Below are 22,136 nucleotides of genomic sequence, written 5' to 3'. Positions count from 1 at the left end.
TTTAAAGGACCCGGTTTAGAGGGGTTATGGTCATGAAACTTCCGGATGAGACGTGGGGCATGTATATCCTTACTGGCAACCCACGTGTTTTCTTCAGGACCATATCCCTTCCACTGGACAAGATATTGGATGGAATTTTGAATTTGACGAGAGTCCAATATCCTGTCCACTTCAAACTCCAGCTCCCCCTGGATGACCAGAGGAGCAGGGAGGACTGAAGGAATCTCAGGATTAACATATTGTTTGAGAAGAGACTTATGAAATACATTGTGAATTCTCATAGACCCAGGTAATCGTAATCTGAATGAAACAGGATTAATGATCTCTGTGATAACGTATGGACCAATGTACTTGGGTGCTAGTTTACCAGAGGGAACCTTCAATTTCAAGTTCTTAGTTGAGAGCCATACCTTTTCTCCTATCCCGTAATCTGGGCCAGATATGCGTCTTTTGTTCGCCTGTTTCTTAGCTGTCTCTTGGGCTTTGACCAAGTTCTGAAAAACTTGGGCCCAAACTGTGCACAGTTTAGAATAAATACCTTCGGCCGAAGGGTTTACGGACTCTGACGCATGTACAGAAGAATATCTGGGATTAAAGCCATAATTACAATAAAATGGCGACATCTTGAGTGACTGATTTTCACGATTATTTAGAGCAAATTCCGCTAAGGATAGAAACTCTCTCCATTTATCTTGGCTCCCTGCAACAAAACACCTCAAAAATTGTTCCAGAGATTGGTTCACCCTTTCTGTCTGGCCATTAGATTGTGGGTGAAAAGCAGACGAAAAGGATAATGAGGTGCCCAGCCGACCACAAAATTCTCTCCAAAATCTGGAGACAAATTGTACCCCCCTGTCAGAAACTACATTTTCTGGAACACCATGCAAACGTAAGATATGGTTTATGAACAATGTAGCCAAGGTACGAGCATTAGGGAGCTTACGCAGGGGAATAAGGTGACACATCTTAGAAAATCTGTCAACAACCACCCAAATGACTGTTTTACCCTTAGAGGGGGGCAAATCGGTAATAAAATCCATAGAAATATGAGTCCAAGGTCTGGTAGGCACCGGAAGGGGATGGAGGAGACCTTCAGGTAGTCTACGCAGAACCTTGGATCTGGCACAAGTTTTACAGGCGTCGACAAATGATTTGACATCTCTTGCCCATGAAGGCCACCAATAATGCCGTGAGAGTAAGTACTTAGTACCTGCAATTCCCGGGTGACCAGCCAACACAGAATTATAAATCTCCTCCAAAACCTTAAGGCGAAGGTTTGGAGGAACAAACAGTCTAGACTCAGGAGTGTTCCGGGGAGCCAGAGACTGAGATTCCGCAATCCGAGCTGCCAGATCGGGTTGCAAAGTGGCCACCACCACCCCGGGTGACAGGATGGTCTCTGGTTGCTCCCTGGGAACCGTGTCGATGTCAAAGCTGCGCGATAAGGCGTCAGCTTTAACATTTTTAGACCCAGGTCGAAAAGAAATTTCAAAATTAAATCGTGTAAAGAACAAAGCCCATCTGGCCTGACGAGGAGTGAGACGTTTGGCTTTATCCAGATATATCATATTCTTATGATCTGTTAACACCTTAATTCTATGTTTAGCCCCTTCCAGAAAATGTCTCCATTCATCAAAGGCTAATTTAATGGCCAGAAGTTCCCTGTTACCTATGTCATAGTTGCTTTCGGCTTTGGAGAACTTCCTAGAAAAGTAGGCTATGGGTCTGAGGTTGGTGAGGGTCTCTGAACCTTGTGAGAGAACAGCTCCTACCCCAACCTCAGATGCATCAACTTCAATGACAAAGGGTTGTTCAAAGTCAGGCTGAGTTAACACAGGAGCTTCAGCAAAACACCTCTTAAGCTTGTCAAACGCCAGGATAGCCTCAGGACTCCAATTAACCAGGTCTGCCCCCTTTTTGGTTAGATCAGTTAATGGTTTAGCAATAACAGAAAAACCCTTGATGAACTTTCTATAGTAATTGGCGAATCCCAGGAACCTTTGTAAGGCCTTAAGGCTACTGGGTTGCTCCCAATTTTCAATGGCTGTCACTTTAAGGGGGTCCATACAAAATGAGTTGGAGGTGATCTTATACCCTAAGAATGAGACCTCCTGTATCCCAAACTGGCATTTTGACAGCTTGGCGCAGAGGTGATTTTGCCTTAGCAATTCTAACACAGTACGAACATGCTGAACATGAGAGCACCAATCAGGAGCAAATATCAAAATATCATCTAGATATACCACCAAAAAATGACCCAGACGGAACACGTCATTAACAAAATGTTGGAAGACTGCCGGAGCATTACATAATCCAAAGGGCATAACAAGGTATTGGAAATGTCCCTCAGGAGTATTAAAGGCAGTCTTCCACTCGTCTCCCTCCTTTACTCTTATTAGGTTGTATGCTCCCCGCAAATCAATCTTAGAGAACCATTTGGCTCCCACAATTTGGTTAAACAAGTCTGGAATGAGAGGCAGAGGGTGTTGATTTTTCACAGTGATCTTATTCAATTCTCGATAATCAATACAGGGGCGTAGACCACCATCTTTTTTACCCACAAAAAAGAATCCCGCCCCCATGGGAGAAGAGGAGGGACGGATGTGACCTTTACGCAAGCTATCCTTGATATAATCTCGCATAGCCTCTCTTTCTGGACAGGACAAATTAAATATTCTACCCTTAGGGTACTTAGACCCTGGTATCAAGTCAATATTGCAATCATAGGGACGATGGGGAGGTAATCCATCCACCGATCTCTCATCAAACACATCAGCATAATCAAGCAGAAACTCCGGAATCTCCCCATCATCAGAAGAACATTCAGCAAGCGACAAAGAAATACAATGAGGAGCACACTCTGGTCCCCATCGAACCAGTTCCCTGTTGGGCCAGTCAAACACGGGGTTATGCTGGTCCAACCAGGGTAACCCCAGAATAATATCAGCAGACAAATTTTCCATAAGCAAAAAGTCAAGCTTTTCAAAATGAACTGATCCCACCTTTACCTCAAGATGGGGGGGGGTAATGTAGCGTATATTACCCTGAGCAAAAGGGGCAGAGTCCGCTCCAGTCACATTCAACGGACATTTAAGCTGAAGTGGACATGCCCCCAGACCAGACCAGAAAACAGTATTAATAAAGTTAGCAGAAGCCCCAGAGTCAACCTGGGCATATCCCGAGATAAATTTATCTCCCAAAGTCAAAGAAATAGGCAACAACAACTTCTTTTTCTTGTCGAAGGTTACCTGTGCACCTGAATGACCCCCTCGATAATCATTCAGGCGCTGAAGTTTTCCGGCGGTGAACCAGGTCTAGCGGTACATTGTCGTACTTGATGCCCCGCTTTGCCACAGTAGAGACACAGATGGTTCTGGAGGCGATATGCACGTCTGGCCTTGGCGTCAGTTGACCCGATCTGCATAGGTTCGTCTTGCGGAGGGGACACAGGAGAGGAAGAAGAAGGTTTAGGAGGTAAGGTCAAAGGACATGAACCAGAAGGGAATTTAGACGTTTCTCTCTCTTTGCGTCTGTCCCGCATACGCCTATCTACCCGTATGGCTAAGGTCATAGTTTACTCCAGAGTCTCAGGATTAGGATAGGCTACTAACAAGTCCTTCAGTTGGTCAGACAAGCCCGCACGAAACTGGAAACGCAGAGCTGGGTCATTCCACGCAGAGGGTACACACCACTGCCTAAAGTCAGCACAGTATTCTTCCACTGGTCTCTTACCCTGTCTGAGTGTCGTCAATTGGCGCTCTGCCTCTGCTGCTCGGTCTGGGTCATCATACAGAAGGCCCAAGGCTGAAAAAAATCTGTCAACGGTCATTAAATCAGGGGAGTCAGAAGGTAGTGAGAATGCCCATTCTTGGGGTGGGCCCTGCAGGAGGGACATAATAATGCCCACCCTCTGGGTCTCATCTCCGGAGGAGCGGGGACGTAGCCGAAAAAATAATCTGCACCCCTCCCGAAAGGTCCGGAAATTTTTCCTGTCCCCCTTAAATTTCTCAGGGAGCTCCACTGGGGGTTCAGGAGCCTGCGGGGGGGTCAGACACATCTGCCTGGGCAAGGACTCTTGTTCCTGCACACGCTCAGCAAGGGTCTGAACCAACGTATTCAGACCCTGCATCTGGGTCACCAGGGTGTTCATAGGGTCCATGATGCAGGTGACCCAAAAATCTACTTTCTGGCTGGCTATTCTGTCACAAAGTGCGCCGGACGTAGGTGGCGAACAGAACAAGACAGTGAGCCCTAACCACTAGAACCCACCTTCTGACCCTACCTACTTGCCTCAACGGCCCTAAACGGCCGTGGACAACCACGGTGTCAGTCCCTGTCCTACACCAGGTGATACACAAAACAAGACAGACGAAACAAACACAATAATGCAAAGTCTACGGTCCGGGTCAGCAACGGCGGTCAGCGAGGTACAAAAACGTAAGGCAGAAGAAGAGTCAGAGACAGGCAAGGAGGTCAGGGCAGGCAGCAGACAAAGCAGGTAGGAAGATCAGGCAATAGGTCAGACAACAGCAGTAACAGAACCAGGAGAGCTGAAGCAATAGGTCAGACAACAGCAGTAACAGAACCAGGAGAGATGAAGCAATAGGTCAGACAACAGCAGTAACAGAACCAGGAGAGCTGAAGCGCTTAGCTGAGTAACTCAATAGCCAGCAGGGAAATGAAGAGCCTGCTGCTTTTTTATCTGGAATCAGGAACTAGGTCCAGCACTTGATTGGATCAGCCCTGATCCCAGCACCCAGCTCAGCTGGACAGGTCTATAAGGAGTAACCCCTGCGCTGCCAGAGTGTAACAGGCAATGCGGGTGTGGCTGGGAAACTAAGACCGCATTCAGACAGGACTGCAAACAAAAAACAACCAGAGGCTCAGCGCTTCCTCGGTCGCCCAGCACGGACCGAGGAACGCAAAGTCACATTCCTGACAGTAAGCTTACAGGAGGAGGGATGTTACATTGTGTTACTATCAGTGTGACCCCCCCAGCAGTAAGGTAAGCTTACAGGAGGAGGGATGTTACATTGTGTTACTATCAGTGTGTGACCCCCCCCAACAGTAAGGTAAGCTTACAGGAGGAGGGATGTTACATTGTGTTACTATCAGTGTGACCCCAGCAGTAAGGTAAGCTTACAGGAGGAGGGATGTTACATTGTGTTACTATCAGTATGACCCCCCAGCAGTAAGGTAAGCTTACAGGAGGAGGGGTGTTACATTGTGTTACTATCAGTGTGTGACCCCCCAGCAGTAAGGTAAGCTTACAGGAGGAGGGGTGTTACATTGTGTTACTATCAGTGTGTGACCCCAGCAGTAAGGTAAGCTTACAGGAGGAGGGATGTTACATTGTGTTACTATCAGTGTGACCCCAGCAGTAAGGTAAGCTTACAGGAGGAGGGATGTTACATTGTGTTACTATCAGTGTGACCCCCCAGCAGTAAGGTAAGCTTACAGGAGAAGGGATGTTACATTGTGTTACTATCAGTGTGTTACCACAGCAGTAAGGTAAGCTTACAGGAGGAGGGATGTTACATTGTGTTACTATCAGTGTGTGACCCCCCCAGCAGTAAGGTAAGCTTCCCTTACGTCCCATTGGCATCACAACATATGGGGTAAATTCGCCCCTGCGAGCCCCTGGGACGAAGGAATATTTAATGAAAAAATAACAATTAAATTTTAATCCCCTCCTCCATGAGGTATAAATAGGCTCCACCTCCCCCTAGACCTCAGTCTTTTTTTACTTCGTTGCTGTTAGCCCTAGGGGACTTTGTCCCTCCTCCGTTTTTATGCTTTGTTAACCTGTTGCATTCAGGTTTTCTCTCCAGGTAATGATTGCTGGGATGCCGCTGGAGTCGGTGTCCAGGTAGTATCCTGATATTTGCTTCTGCAGGTCTTAGCTTTTAAGTTTTTCTTACCTAGTGCTTCTTGGAACGCACTCTGCGTGTCACCCGAGCGGCTGGCTTTTCTTCCAGTCGCGTTCGACTGTGGAACGCATCGGCGCTGCGTGCGTCTCAGCACTGCGGCGTCGGCGTCATGTCACTTCCGGGGGCCGGCAGCGGCGCGCGCTCTCTGCATGCCAGATTAGCTGTGTGTTCAAGGCAGAAGGTAAGCTGTTGCTACCTCTAGGTCTGGCTGTCTTCCTCTGGAAGGATTTTCTGTGGCTCATTTGGATCTAATAGAAAACATCTGAGTGCAAAGTGCTGTGATCTCTCTTCTATATACTTAAAAGTAAGTGTTGCTGCCACCTAGTGTCTCTTTCCGATATCACTCTAGCCAGGCTAGTGGTTTATATGTATTGTAATACATTGATTATTTGCAGATGTCTGAAATGGAGACCAGTCCTGCTGCTGGCAAAAGACCTTCTAAGGAAGCACTTCATGTGCCGAGTGTCAGACTCCACTACCTGACGGCTATGGATACCGTAGGAGGATCATTTTTTCCAGATAAGATTCATCCTTTCTTTCATAAAAATATTTATGAATGCCTAAAAATATTTATAATGCCTAAGTACGCTGTCCTTCATGCAGACCTAAACCTATGAGGAGCCTGATGTTCAGGATGTAGTTGTATGGGTCAAGGACTATGTGCAAAAGACTTTAGCAGCTAATAAGAATCGCCGCCCGTGTCCTAAGTTAAAGACCAAATGGAGTATTTCTCTCTCTACTCCCAGCCTTTGAGTATATTACTTTATGGCTGTAGGATTATGGTCATTTTCAGTTTTACTGTGATTGATGAAGTTAACTCATCATCTTCTTCTGAAACCTCTTCTACTTCTGAAGATGAGAAAGAATTATTCAGGGGGTATTTCACAGCTGATAGAATTCACAAGCTCTGCTAAGCTGTGCAAGCTGAAATACACCCTGAGGAAATAGAAGAGGATAGGATTGGTCCTCCTCAAAAAAGCCTAGGGCTTTTTCTGTGGGTAAGACTTCAGTGTCTATGTTACAGGCGGAATGGAAGGAACCGGAAAAGGCTCCGGGTTTGAGCAAGAGGTTTAAGACCTTATATGTTCTCAAGGAAGAACAATGTAAGGACTGGATTGAGCCTCCAAAGGTGGACCCGGCCATAGCCAAACTGTCAAAATGTACTGTGCTGCCTGCGGAGGACGGATCCAATCTTAAGGATCCGATGGATAGAAGGGTGGAGGTAGCCCTCAAGAGATCATATACGGCAGCGGCAGCCCAAGGGGCAGTCTCCATTTCTTCTTTTGAGGTTTCTAGAAGCCTAAGAAGATGGCTGACCAAGGTCCAGGAAAATTGGAAGGTAGAGCTAGCAGGGACAAGGTCCTTTGCTCCTTAAAAAAGGTCATTATGGCCATTGACTTCCTCTGCGATGATGCATCTCAGGGAACCAGGTTAGCGTAAAAAAACTAGTACGCTCTCAACCGCTGCCGAAGGGCGCTATGGTTAAAACCCTGGGTTGGAGATGCTAACTCCAAAATTCAGCTCTGTAATATGGAGTTCCAGCCAGGTAGGCTGTTTGGCTCTGAGCTGGATAAATTAATGGAGGAATTGTCTGACAAGGAGGGGAAGTCCCTACCATTGTCCTATAAGAGCGGTGATTCCTTTCGCAGAGCAAAATCTCCTCAGCGAGGCAAAGGGAGATACCAGTACAGAGGTCGAGGAAGAAACTATTCCAGAAGAGGTTCTGGGAAGCAGCAGAATAAGGACACCAACAAGAAACCAGACTTCTGACGCAGAAGCTGTCCAGTGGGAACACGTCTGAGTTTGTTTCTCCCTGCCTGGGAAGAATTAAGAAAAGATCACTGGGTGTTAAATATTATTCAAAATGGTTATGTCCTTCATTTATCATCTCTTCCTCCTCCAAGATTTCTTCTGTCAAGAAATCTTAAGCCAGAAAGACACTTAGTCCTAGAGACAGAAATTCTTCGCCTCCTTTCCATTGAGGCTCTAGAGGATGTTCCTCTATCTGAGATCGGTCAGGGAGTTTACTCCCCAGTGTTACTAGTGCTGAAGCCATCCGGAAATTGGAGGCTTATTATAGATTTGCGATATCTCAACAGGTGCATCGTAAAGAAGACGTTCCACATGGAGAACATAAGATCGGTAAAATCTATCCTCCAGGAGGGAGATTTTATGGTCACCATAGATCTACCGGATACATATCTTCATGTACCGATTCTGAAGGCTCACAGGAGAGCCTTCGCCATCCAAATCCAGGGGAAGGTAAGACACTTACAATTCAAAGTCCTTCCACCCGGAATACCTCCGCACCCTTTGTTTTCACAAAGGTAGTGTCACCATGATGGTTCGCTTCCGTTTACAGGGGATAAAGTTATCCCTTACCTGGACGATTGGTTGATTATGACTCAGACTCAGGATCTTCTGAGAGTTCAGTTGAACTATGTCCAGGACATACTTCAACAATTAGGTTGGCTTATCAACATAGAGAAATCAGACTTAATTCCTAATTCCTCCTCGTCAGGTATCCATAAAAACATAAATGCGCTTTCTAGGGCTCCTTGCCTCAGCTGCGGACGCGGTGCCATGGGCGTTATGGCACATGAGATTTCTTCAGAGAGAAGCACTAACAGTATGGAACCGAGGACTGAAGGACTTGGATGCGATGATGTTCTATCGACTCAAACAAGACATTCTCTAATGTGGTGGAGACAAGTCAAACATGGAGTTTTATTTTCAGAACCACACTGGATAACCATCACGACGGATGCTTCAGGAACAGGTTGGGGAGCTCATCTGACAGTCATCACGACTGCAGGATCTTGGAGTCAACAGGAATCCGCTCTGCCCTCCAACGTGAGGGAGCTTAGAGCGATTTACCTAGCTCTTCTTCATTTTTCTCCTCCTATTTTACAGAGAGCAGTCAGAATCCGGATGAACGACATGACCTGTGTGGCGTACCTAAACAGGGAGGTACCAGATCCCCTTCTCTCCTCAGGGAAGTAGAGATTTTTCTATTGGGCAGAAACCAGAATAACCAGACTCTCTGCGATTCATATCAGGGGTGTCGACAATATATTGGCGGATTGACTGAGTCGAGGCCTGACATTACCGGGGGAATGGTCTCTCTCAAGGAGAGTGTTCATTCAGTTAACCCAGAGGTGGGGGCTTCCTCAGAGAGACCTCATGGCATCAGCAAGCAATGCCAAACTGAGGAATTTCTGTTCCCTTTACAGGGCAGACAATCCCACGGTAGTGGACTCAATGACAATACCATGGACATACCAGCTGGCGTATATCTTTCCTCCCATAGCCATGATTCCCAGAGTTTGATGAAGATCAGTTGTCAGTGATAATAATAACTTCCTTCTGGCCGAAGAGGGCATGGTTCACCCTGCCCATGAATATGAGCAGAGGGGAATTTTGGAGATTACCTCTGCATCCGGATCTAATATTCCAGGGAGGAATCTTTCCAGCCTCAGCTTGACAGCTCGGAGACTGAGAGGACCGTATTAGACTCTAGTTTTTCTGAGAAGGTATAGTATACCCTTTCTCACGCTCGTAGTTGCACTACAAATAAATCTTATGCACGTATTTGGAAGATTTTCAAGATTGGTGTGCGAGCAGGAGTATTGATGGACTTAAACCTTCTACTCCACAGTCATTGGAGTTTTTACAGGAAGGCTTCTATAAAGGATTAAAACCTAGTTCCATCAAGGTGCAGATAGCAGCCCTCTCTGCACACCTAAACTCACGTTTCTTTCAGATCTTGGAGGTAAAGAATTTTGTTAAGGCTAGACTAGGCCTAACCTGGTAAAGCAGGTAGACCCATGGGACTTATCCTTTGTGTTGAGACGCCTGTGTCTTCCTCCCTTTAAGCCTTGGGAGGAAGTAGACTTCAAGTTAACATTGAAAGTTTCTCTTTTACTAGCCATTACCTCTGCTAAGAGAGTTGGAGAACTTCAAGCCCTTGGCTCCGCACCTCCATACGTGATTTTTTCCCAAGACAAGGTTATCCTTAGGTTCCTTCCAGGATTCCTGCCTATGGTGGCTTCATTTGCCAACATCAACCAGCCAATAGTATTGCCTGTATTTTCTCCTACTGGATCATCTAAAGAAGACTTGGATCTTTCTTTATTGGACGTATCCAGAGCTATCAAGATCTATCTACATAGAGTAGGTGATTTTCGTAAAGACAAGAATTTCTTTATCCCTTTCGCAGGAAAGAACAAGGGGAGAAAGGCTTCAAAACCTTCAATATCCAGATGGATCTGTGACTCCATTGCCTTATGTTACTCTTCTGCTGATCTGGATCCACCAGAATTTACCAGGGCTCACTCTACTAGAGCTGTGGCCTCCACTTGGGCAGAGCGTGCCGCTGTGCCACTTGAGGACATATGCCAGGCAGCTACCTGGTCGTCTTTGACTACCTTTGTGAGATATTTCGGGCTGGATACTTCTTTCTTGTCAAGAACAACCTTTGCAAGATCTGTTCTTAATGCGGACGTAATAAATAACCCGCCCATTGGGGATAATGCTTGCTAATTCCCCATATGTTGTGATGCCAATGGGACGTAAGGGAAGCTAAAATTATTATGTTAATTTGTTTTCCCTAAGACCCATTGGCATCACAAGACTCCCTCCCTGTGTTTTATGTTTCTTTATAATTAGACTGAGGTCTAGGGGGAGGTGGAGCCTATTTATACCTCATGGAGGAGGGGATTAAAATTTAATTGTTATTTTTTCATTAAATATTCCTTCGTCCCAGGGGCTCGCAGGGGCGAATTTACCCCATATGTTGTGATGCCAATGGGTCTTAGGGAAAACAAATTAACATAATAATTTTAGCTTACAGGAGGAGGGATGTTACATTGTGTTACTATCAGTGTGACCCCCCCAGCAGTAAGGTAAGCTTACAGGAGGAGGGGTGTTACATTGTGTTACTATCAGTGTGTGACCCCCCCAACAGTAAGGTAAGCTTACAGGAGGAGGGGTGTTACATTGTGTTACTATCAGTGTGACCCCAGCAGTAAGGTAAGCTTACAGGAGGAGGGATGTTACATTGTGTTACTATCAGTGTGTGACCCCAGCAGTAAGGTAAGCTTACAGGAGGAGGGATGTTACATTGTGTTACTATCAGTGTGACCCCAGCAGTAAGGTAAGCTTACAGGAGGAGGGATGTTACATTGTGTTACTATCAGTGTGTGACCCCAGCAGTAAGGTAAGCTTACAGGAGGAGGGGTGTTACATTGTGTTACTATCAGTGTGACACCCCCCCCCCCCCAGCAGTAAGGTAAGCTTACAGGAGGAGGGGTGTTACATTGTGTTACTATCGGTGTGTGACCCCCCCAGCAGTAAGGTAAGCTTACAGGAGGAGGGGTGTTACATTGTGTTACTATCGGTGTGTGACCCCCCCAGCAGTAAGGTAAGCTTACAGGAGGAGGGATGTTACATTGTGTTACTATCAGTGTGTGACCCCCCAGCAGTAAGGTAAGCTTACAGGAGGAGGGATGTTACATTGTGTTACTATCAGTGTGTGACCCCAGCAGTAAGGTAAGCTTACAGGAGGAGGGATGTTACATTGTGTTACTATCAGTGTGTGACCCCAGCAGTAAGGTAAGCTTACAGGAGGAGGGATGTTACATTGTGTTACTATCAGTGTGTGACCCCAGCAGTAAGGTAAGCTTACAGGAGGAGGGATGTTACATTGTGTTACTATCAGTGTGTGACCCCCCAGCAGTAAGGTAAGCTTACAGGAGGAGGGATGTTACATTGTGTTACTATCAGTGTGTGACCCCAGCAGTAAGGTAAGCTTACAGGAGGAGGGATGTTACATTGTGTTACTATCAGTGTGACCCCAGCAGTAAGGTAAGCTTACAGGAGGAGGGATGTTACATTGTGTTACTATCAGTGTGTGACCCCAGCAGTAAGGTAAGCTTACAGGAGGAGGGATGTTACATTGTGTTACTATCAGTGTGACCCCCCCAGCAGTAAGGTAAGCTTACAGGAGGAGGGATGTTACATTGTGTTACTATCAGTGTGTGACCCCCCCAGCAGTAAGGTAAGCTTACAGGAGGAGGGGTGTTACATTGTGTTACTATCAGTGTGTGACCCCAGCAGTAAGGTAAGCTTACAGGAGGAGGGATGTTACATTGTGTTACTATCAGTGTGTGACCCCAGCAGTAAGGTAAGCTTACAGGAGGAGGGATGTTACATTGTGTTACTATCAGTGTGTGACCCCAGCAGTAAGGTAAGCTTACAGGAGGAGGGATGTTACATTGTGTTACTATCAGTGTGACCCCAGCAGTAAGGTAAGCTTACAGGAGGAGGGATGTTACATTGTGTTACTATCAGTGTGTGACCCCAGCAGTAAGGTAAGCTTACAGGAGGAGGGATGTTACATTGTGTTACTATCAGTGTGACCCCCCCAGCAGTAAGGTAAGCTTACAGGAGGAGGGGTGTTACATTGTGTTACTATCAGTGTGTGACCCCAGCAGTAAGGTAAGCTTACAGGAGGAGGGATGTTACATTGTGTTACTATCAGTGTGTGACCCCCCCAACAGTAAGGTAAGCTTACAGGAGGAGGGATGTTACATTGTGTTACTATCAGTGTGTGACCCCCCCAACAGTAAGGTAAGCTTACAGGAGGAGGGGTGTTACATTGTGTTACTATCAGTGTGACCCCAGCAGTAAGGTAAGCTTACAGGAGGAGGGGTGTTACATTGTGTTACTATCAGTGTGTGACCCCCCAGCAGTAAGGTAAGCTTACAGGAGGAGGGATGTTACATTGTGTTACTATCAGTGTGTGACCCCCCCAGCAGTAAGGTAAGCTTACAGGAGGAGGGATGTTACATTGTGTTACTATCAGTGTGTGACCCCCCAGCAGTAAGGTAAGCTTACAGGAGGAGGGGTGTTACATTGTGTTACTATCAGTGTGACCCCAGCAGTAAGGTAAGCTTACAGGAGGAGGGATGTTACATTGTGTTACTATCAGTGTGACCCCAGCAGTAAGGTAAGCTTACAGGAGGAGGGATGTTATATTGTGTTACTATCAGTGTGTGACCCCCCCCAGCAGTAAGGTAAGCTTACAGGAGGAGGGATGTTACATTGTGTTACTATCAGTGTGTGACCCCCCAGCAGTAAGGTAAGCTTACAGGAGGAGGGATGTTACATTGTGTTACTATCAGTGTGTGACCCCAGCAGTAAGGTAAGCTTACAGGAGGAGGGATGTTACATTGTGTTACTATCAGTGTGTGACCCCCCAGCAGTAAGGTAAGCTTACAGGAGGAGGGGTGTTACATTGTGTTACTATCAGTGTGACCCCAGCAGTAAGGTAAGCTTACAGGAGGAGGGATGTTACATTGTGTTACTATCAGTGTGTGACCCCAGCAGTAAGGTAAGCTTACAGGAGGAGGGGTGTTACATTGTGTTACTATCAGTGTGACCCCCCAGCAGTAAGGTAAGCTTACAGGAGGAGGGATGTTACATTGTGTTACTATCAGTGTGTGACCCCCCCAGCAGTAAGGTAAGCTTACAGGAGGAGGGATGTTACATTGTGTTACTATCAGTGTGTGACCCCCCCCAGCAGTAAGGTAAGCTTACAGGAGGAGGAATGTTACATTGTGTTACTATCAGTGTGTGACCCCAGCAGTAAGGTAAGCTTACAGGAGGAGGGATGTTACATTGTGTTACTATCAGTGTGTGACCCCCCCAACAGTAAGGTAAGCTTACAGGAGGAGGGGTGTTACATTGTGTTACTATCAGTGTGTGACCCCAGCAGTAAGGTAAGCTTACAGGAGGAGGGATGTTACATTGTGTTACTATCAGTGTGACCCCCCCAGCAGTAAGGTAAGCTTACAGGAGGAGGGATGTTACATTGTGTTACTATCAGTGTGACCCCAGCAGTAAGGTAAGCTTACAGGAGGAGGGGTGTTACATTGTGTTACTATCAGTGTGTGACCCCCCCAACAGTAAGGTAAGCTTACAGGAGGAGGGGTGTTACATTGTGTTACTATCAGTGTGTGACCCCAGCAGTAAGGTAAGCTTACAGGAGGAGGGATGTTACATTGTGTTACTATCAGTGTGTGACCCCCCAGCAGTAATGTAAGCTTACAGGAGGAGGGATGTTACATTGTGTTACTATTAGTGTGACCCCAGCAGTAATGTAAGCTTACAGGAGGAGGGATGTTACATTGTGTTACTATCAGTGTGTGACCCCCCCAACAGTAAGGTAAGCTTACAGGAGGAGGGGTGTTACATTGTGTTACTATCAGTGTGTGACCCCAGCAGTAAGGTAAGCTTACAGGAGGAGGGATGTTACATTGTGTTACTATCAGTGTGACCCCCCCAGCAGTAAGGTAAGCTTACAGGAGGAGGGATGTTACATTGTGTTACTATCAGTGTGACCCCAGCAGTAAGGTAAGCTTACAGGAGGAGGGGTGTTACATTGTGTTACTATCAGTGTGTGACCCCCCCAACAGTAAGGTAAGCTTACAGGAGGAGGGGTGTTACATTGTGTTACTATCAGTGTGTGACCCCAGCAGTAAGGTAAGCTTACAGGAGGAGGGATGTTACATTGTGTTACTATCAGTGTGTGACCCCCCAGCAGTAATGTAAGCTTACAGGAGGAGGGATGTTACATTGTGTTACTATTAGTGTGACCCCAGCAGTAATGTAAGCTTACAGGAGGAGGGATGTTACATTGTGTTACTATCAGTGTGTGACCCCCCCAACAGTAAGGTAAGCTTACAGGAGGAGGGGTGTTACATTGTGTTACTATCAGTGTGTGACCCCAGCAGTAAGGTAAGCTTACAGGAGGAGGGATGTTACATTGTGTTACTATCAGTGTGACCCCCCCAGCAGTAAGGTAAGCTTACAGGAGGAGGGATGTTACATTGTGTTACTATCAGTGTGTGACCCCCCAGCAGTAAGGTAAGCTTACAGGAGGAGGGATGTTACATTGTGTTACTATCAGTGTGTGACCCCCCAGCAGTAAGGTAAGCTTACAGGAGGAGGGAGGTTACATTGTGTTACTATCAGTGTGTGACCCCCCCCAGCAGTAAGGTAAGCTTACAGGAGGAGGGGTGTTACATTGTGTTACTATCAGTGTGACCCCAGCAGTAAGGTAAGCTTACAGGAGGAGGGATGTTACATTGTGTTACTATCAGTGTGTGACCCCAGCAGTAAGGTAAGCTTACAGGAGGAGGGATGTTACATTGTGTTACTATCAGTGTGACCCCCCCAGCAGTAAGGTAAGCTTACAGGAGGAGGGATGTTACATTGTGTTACTATCAGTGTGACCCCCCAGCAGTAAGGTAAGCTTACAGGAGGAGGGGTGTTACATTGTGTTACTATCAGTGTGTGACCCCAGCAGTAAGGTAAGCTTACAGGAGGAGGGATGTTACATTGTGTTACTATCAGTGTGTGACCCCAGCAGTAAGGTAAGCTTACAGGAGGAGGGATGTTACATTGTGTTACTATCAGTGTGTGACCCCAGCAGTAAGGTAAGCTTACAGGAGGAGGGATGTTACATTGTGTTACTATCAGTGTGACCCCAGCAGTAAGGTAAGCTTACAGGAGGAGGGATGTTACATTGTGTTACTATCAGTGTGTGACCCCAGCAGTAAGGTAAGCTTACAGGAGGAGGGGTGTTACATTGTGTTACTATCAGTGTGACACCCCCCCCCCCCCAGCAGTAAGGTAAGCTTACAGGAGGAGGGGTGTTACATTGTGTTACTATCGGTGTGTGACCCCCCCAGCAGTAAGGTAAGCTTACAGGAGGAGGGGTGTTACATTGTGTTACTATCGGTGTGTGACCCCCCCAGCAGTAAGGTAAGCTTACAGGAGGAGGGATGTTACATTGTGTTACTATCAGTGTGTGACCCCCCAGCAGTAAGGTAAGCTTACAGGAGGAGGGATGTTACATTGTGTTACTATCAGTGTGTGACCCCCCCAGCAGTAAGGTAAGCTTACAGGAGGAGGGATGTTACATTGTGTTACTATCAGTGTGTGACCCCAGCAGTAAGGTAAGCTTACAGGAGGAGGGATGTTACATTGTGTTACTATCAGTGTGACCCCCCAGCAGTAAGGTAAGCTTACAGGAGGAGGGATGTTACATTGTGTTACTATCAGTGTGACCCCCCAGCAGTAAGGTAAGCTTACAGGAGGAGGGATGTTACATTGTGTTACTATCAGTGTGACCCCCCCCAGCAGTAAGGTAAGCTTACAGGAGGAGGGATGTTACATTGTGTTACTATCAGTGTGACCCCAGCAGTAAGGTAAGCTTACAGGAGGAGGGATGTTACATTGTGTTACTATCAGTGTGTGACCCCCCCAGCAGTAAGGTAAGCTTACAGGAGGAGGGGTGTTACATTGTGTTACTATCAGTGTGTGACCCCAGCAGTGAGGTAAGCTTACAGGAGGAGGGGTGTTACATTGTGTTACTATCAGTGTGTGACCCCCCCAGCAGTAAGGTAAGCTTACAGGAGGAGGGGTGTTACATTGTGTTACTATCAGTGTGTGACCCCAGCAGTAAGGTAAGCTTACAGGAGGAGGGGTGTTACATTGTGTTACTATCAGTGTGTGACCCCCCCAGCAGTAAGGTAAGCTTACAGGAGGAGGGGTGTTACATTGTGTTACTATCAGTGTGTGACCCCAGCAGTGAGGTAAGCTTACAGGAGGAGGGATGTTACATTGTGTTACTATCAGTGTGTGACCCCAGCAGTAAGGTAAGCTTACAGGAGGAGGGGTGTTACATTGTGTTACTATCAGTGTGACCCCCCAGCAGTAAGGTAAGCTTACAGGAGGAGGGATGTTACATTGTGTTACTATCAGTGTGACCCCCCCAGCAGTAAGGTAAGCTTACAGGAGGAGGGATGTTACATTGTGTTACTATCAGTGTGTGACCCCCCCAGCAGTAAGGTAAGCTTACAGGAGGAGGGATGTTACATTGTGTTACTATCAGTGTGTGACCCCAGCAGTAAGGTAAGCTTACAGGAGGAGGGATGTTACATTGTGTTACTATCAGTGTGTGACCCCCCCAACAGTAAGGTAAGCTTACAGGAGGAGGGGTGTTACATTGTGTTACTATCAGTGTGTGACCCCAGCAGTAAGGTAAGCTTACAGGAGGAGGGATGTTACATTGTGTTACTATCAGTGTGACCCCCCCAGCAGTAAGGTAAGCTTACAGGAGGAGGGATGTTACATTGTGTTACTATCAGTGTGACCCCAGCAGTAAGGTAAGCTTACAGGAGAAGGGATATTACATATGCTGTGGCCCCTGTATGGTTTGGGGCCCCTGGCTGTGACATAAAGGCCCCGGCAGGACTAGCCCCTCCTTGTGCTCCAGTTGTCTCCTCTTCTCCCCCAGACGCTCCTTCTCCTGAATGACCCCCCAAGGATGGAGAAGGACAGGAATGAGATCAGTAAGAGAATATTACACGTCACCTTGGAGATCATCCGCCTGCTGACCGGAGAGGTAACTTCTCTAGATTTCCACCATTGTTGTCTGGGCTCTTTGGCCCCTCCCTCCCTCCCCCGCTCTATGTTCTGGATCTGGTCTCCTCTTTGTAGGTGCGGTGGTCTCCAGCACTGACCCCAGTAGTCCAGATGTGTCTCCTCCTCCTCCTCCTCCTCCTCCTCCTCACTAGAGCTCTATACAGGGGGACAATCTCCTCTTTGTAGTGAGGAGGAGGCAGGAATACTGGGCTCAGTCCCCTCATTGTCTCTCTCCATCCCCAGGATTACACCATAGTGAAGAAGACATGGGGGGAGGGTGTGGCCTTCCCCCAGGAGTCAGGAGGGCGGAGCAGGGCCCGGGGCCCCATCACGGAGCCTCCATCACTGATACATGAGCAGAAGATCCTAGAACTCACCCACAGGATGACTGAGCTGCTGACTGGAGAGGTGACACTGGGGAATGCTGGGAGATGATAGAGTAATCCAGGAGGCAGCAGGCTGGGGGGGATGACTGTGTGATCATTGTGTGTGTCAGGTTCCTATAAGGTGTCAGGATGTGGCCGTCTATTTCTCCATGGAGGAGTGGGAGTATGTAGAAGGACACAAGGATCTGTACCGGGGGGAGCAGCCGCTCATGATGGAGGATCAGCCGCCCGGCCTCACAGCACAAGGTAAGAGGAGACCTTCCTGATTCTAGAGAGCAGGGGGGAGGGGCCCCTAGATCATCCCCCTCCCATCCTCCTCCTCACATCCCCCTCCTCCTCCTTCCCCCCCATTCTCCTCTTCCTCCTTCCCCCCCATTCTCCTCCTTCTCCTCCCATCCTCCTCCCATCCTCCATCCTCTTCCTCCCCTCCTCCTCCCCATCCTCCTCCTCCTCCTCCCATCCTCCCCCCATCCTCCATCCTCTTCCTCCCCTCATCCTCCCATCCTCCTCCTCCTCCCCCCATCCTCCTCCTCCCATCCTCCTCCTCCTCCCTACCATCCTCCTCCTCTGCTCCTCCTCCTCCCCCCATCCTCCTCCCCCCATCCTCCTCCTCCTCCTCCCATCCTCCATCCTCTTCCTCCCCTCCTCCTCCCATCCTCCTCCTCCTCCCATCCTCCTCCTCCTCCCATCCTCCTCCTCCTCCTCCCCCTCCTCCTCCTCCCATCCTCCTCCTCCTCCTCCCCCTCCTCCTCCTCCCATCCTCCTCCTCCTCCCCCTCCTCCTCCTCCCATCCTCCTCCCCCCATCCTCCTTCTCTGCTCCTCCCATCCTCCTCCCATCCTCCTCCTCCTCCTGATGACATGGAGCAGTGTATAATGGATTGGCTCCCTGTGTCTTCCCTACAGACGGAGGCAGTGACAGCAATCCACCAGAGAGGTGTCCCCGTCCTCTGTATTCCCAGCACTATCCAGAGGGAAATGTCCCAGCAGACAATCAGCAGGTAGATGAGGCTGATGCTATAGCACTATATCTCTATAGCGCCCCCCGGTGCTGGTGGTTGTTGCTCCTGCACTCATAGATGTGATGAGGCTGATAGATACATGTTGCTGGTTTCTTATGTTGATGTGTTAGATTTTCCCTCCTGTCTGCTGGATTGTACTGAATTGTTCTATATGTCCCATCAGGGGGGAGATCAGGTGACTAATATTAAAGTGGAGGATGAAGCAGAAGAAGAGAGGATGAGGGGCGATCCCCCGTGTATGAGTGAGGTGAAGGAGGAGGAGGCGCCGGGAGCTGCTATACCAGGTAGGGGAGGATGGAGTTACACCGCAATATAGGGAGGGGGGGGCTCCACCCTTTCTGGTGGCTTCAGTGTCATCTCATTAGATAAACTCTTCACTTATAACAATAATAGGACTAAATATAAGAAGCTTTGTAACGTATCATATCAGACAAAACTGCATCTCTCTTGTTACACCTAAGAAATAAACGCATCTTCTACTGCAGTGTGTGTATATAAAATAAAAACTAATAAAATCCATTATAACCCTAACAGAAAATCCCAGGAAGAACTCGGAGGAAAACGTCCTGTTCTCTGTGAATTATAAAGTAGAAGATGAGGATGTTATTCAGCACTGCTCAGGAGTGACCGTCCTCACTATTACAGATCAGACTAGAGGGGAAAGGATCCAATGTGATGAATGTGGGAAAGTGTTTACAACACGCTCAAGTCTCCTCAGACACAGAAGAAGTCACACTGGAGATACGCCATATCCACGCGGGCAATGTGTCATAGATAAGTCACAGCCTGAGAGAACTCACACAGGAGAGAAGCCATATTCATGTTCACAGTGTGGGAAATGTTTTAAAAATAAATCTGACTTTGTTAGACATTGGAGAATTCACACAGGAGAGAAGCCATTCTCATGTGCGGAATGCGGAAAATGTTTTAGAGAAAAATCATGTCTCATCAAACATGAGAGAATTCACTCAGGAGAGAAGCCATATTCATGTTCACAGTGTGGCAAATGTTTTTCAGATAGGACAAGTCTTGTTTCTCATGAGAGAAGTCACACAGGAGAGAAGCCGTATTCGTGTTTAGAATGTGGGAAATCTTTTAGAGATAAATCAAGTCTTGTTAAGCACGAGAGAATTCACACAGGAGAGAAGCCGTATCCATGTTCAGAATGTGGGAAATGTTTTACAGAAAGGTCAAATCTTGTCACGCATCAGAGAATTCACACAGGAGAGAAGCCGTATTCATGTTCTGAATGTGGGGAATGTTTTACATATAAATCGCTACTTGTTAAACATGAGAGACATCATAAAGGGAAATTTCATAAATAATTCATGTTAGACGTGAGAGATATCACAATACAAACCATATTCATGTTCAGAATGTGGAAAGTGCTTTAGCTTTATGGACAAATAGACTTTTTATTCATTAGAGAAGTTGTATCCATGTTAAGAATGTGGAAAATATTTTACAGATAAATCTACTTTAGATAAACATGAAAAAAAATCACAAAGATGAGACAGTGTGTAGCAGGGACACTCAGGTGTTAGACAGGGAGACAGTGTGTATCGGGAACAGTCAGGTGTTAGACAGGGAGACAGTGTGTATCGGGAACAGTCAGGTGTTAGACAGGGAGACAGTGTGTATCGGGAACAGTCAGGTGTTAGACAGGGAGACAGTGTGTAGCAGGGACAGTCAGGTGTTTCACAGGGAGACAGTGTGTAGCAGGGACAGTCAGGTGCTAGACAGGGAGACAGTGTGTAGCAGGGACAGTCAGATGTTAAGGCCCTATTCCACCAACAGATCTGACGACAGATTATCTGCTAAAGATTTGAAGCCAAACCCAGGAGTGGATTTGAAAAGAGGAGAAATCCCAGTCTTTCCTTTATGACCTGTTCTCTGATTATAGTCTGTTCCTGGGTTTGGCTTCAAATCTTTGGCAGATAATCTGTGGTCAGATCTGTTGGTGGAATAGGGCCTTTAGACAGGGAGACAGTTTGTATCGGGAACAGTCAGGTGTTAGACAGGGAGACAGTGTGTAGCAGGGACAGTCAGGTGTTAGCTAGGGAGACAGTGTGTAGCAGGGACACTCAGGTGTTAGACAGGGAGACAGTGTGTATCGGGAACAGTCAGGTGTTAGACAGGGAGACAGTGTGTATCGGGAACAGTCAGGTGTTAGACAGGGAGACAGTGTGAAAGGGGGTCAGTCAGGTGCTAGACAGGGAGACAGTGTGTAGCAGGGACAGTCAGGTGTTAGCTAGGGAGACAGTGTGTAGCAGGGACAGTCAGGTGTTAGCTAGGGAGACAGTGTGTAGGAGGGACACACAGGTGCTAGACAGGAAGACAGTGTGTAGCGGGGACAGTCAGGTGTTAGCTAGGGAGACTGATAAAGGGATTGATTCTAGTTCTGGTATGTCCCTTTGGTCCGCTCCTAGTCTGGTACCTTTGTTTCCTGTACAGGCCGCTTACTCTGTATTATATATAGTATACACACCGCTTACTCTGTATTATATATATATATAGTATACACACCACTTACTCTGTATTATATATAGTACTAGAAAATGTACCCGGCGCTGCCCGGGTATAAAGTGTCAGTGTGTTAGATTTGTTCTAAGGTGCCCAGGAGGGCATTGTTTCCCTAAAGGCATTGTTTCATCTGAGTTAATCAGTGGAATTAGTGTATACCTGTAGTGCATAGTTGGAGGGGTTCTGTATACCCACAATGTATAGTTTTTAGGAGTCTCGCATATCTGTAGTGCATAGTTGGAGGGGCTGTATACCTATAGTGTATAGTTGAGGGAGGTCCTGTATACCTGCAGTGTACAGTTGTTGAAGGTCCTGTATACCTGTACTGTATAGTTTGGGGGTCCTGTATACCTGTAGTATATAGTTGGTGCTGTATACCTGTAATGTATAGTTGGTGGAGGTCTTGTATACCTGTAGTTTATAGTTTAAGGGTCCTGGATACCTGTAGTGTATAATTGGTGGAGGTCTTGTATACCTGTAGTATATAGTTCGGGGGGTCCTGTATACCTGTAGTAAATAGTTTGAGGGTCCTGTATAACTATAGTATAGAGTTGGTGGAGGTCCTGTATACCTGTAGTGTATAGTTTGGGGTCCTATATAACTGTAGTATATAGCTGGTGGAGTTCCTGTATACCTGTAGTATATTTGGGGTCCTGTATACTTGTAGTATAGAGTTGGTAAAGGTGCTGTATACCTGTATTATAGAGTTGGTGTAGGTCCTGTATACCTGTAGTGTATGGTTTTGAGGTCCTGTATACCTGTAGTGTATAGTTTGGGGTCCTAT

The 22,136-nt window shown here is 47.0% G+C and overlaps 3 protein-coding genes across 4 annotated transcripts in view; 2 read left to right on the top strand and 1 right to left on the bottom strand.

The window, feature by feature from the left end:
* LOC138797178 (zinc finger protein 300-like) overlaps positions 1 to 22,136 on the bottom strand; it is an 898,668-nt gene that overhangs the window by 133,704 nt on the left and 742,828 nt on the right. The window lies entirely within an intron of this gene.
* LOC138797158 (zinc finger protein ZFP2-like) overlaps positions 1 to 22,136 on the top strand; it is a 427,215-nt gene that overhangs the window by 318,937 nt on the left and 86,142 nt on the right. The gene's annotated exons all lie outside the window — the stretch shown is intronic.
* On the top strand, positions 1,169 to 20,224 carry LOC138797100 (zinc finger protein 501-like). Its single transcript, XM_069976902.1, has 3 exons — positions 1,169 to 1,195; positions 18,993 to 19,113; positions 19,364 to 20,224. Exons 1-3 carry the CDS (start codon positions 1,169 to 1,171, stop codon positions 20,152 to 20,154), a joined length of 939 nt encoding a protein of 312 aa, XP_069833003.1. The 3' UTR covers positions 20,155 to 20,224.

The sequence above is a fragment of the Dendropsophus ebraccatus genome, chromosome 7, assembly GCF_027789765.1.
Source record: "Dendropsophus ebraccatus isolate aDenEbr1 chromosome 7, aDenEbr1.pat, whole genome shotgun sequence".
Taxonomy (NCBI): Eukaryota; Metazoa; Chordata; class Amphibia; order Anura; family Hylidae; genus Dendropsophus; species Dendropsophus ebraccatus.
Note: the sequence above shows the minus strand (reverse complement) of the source record. Positions and strands in the feature narration are given on the sequence as shown.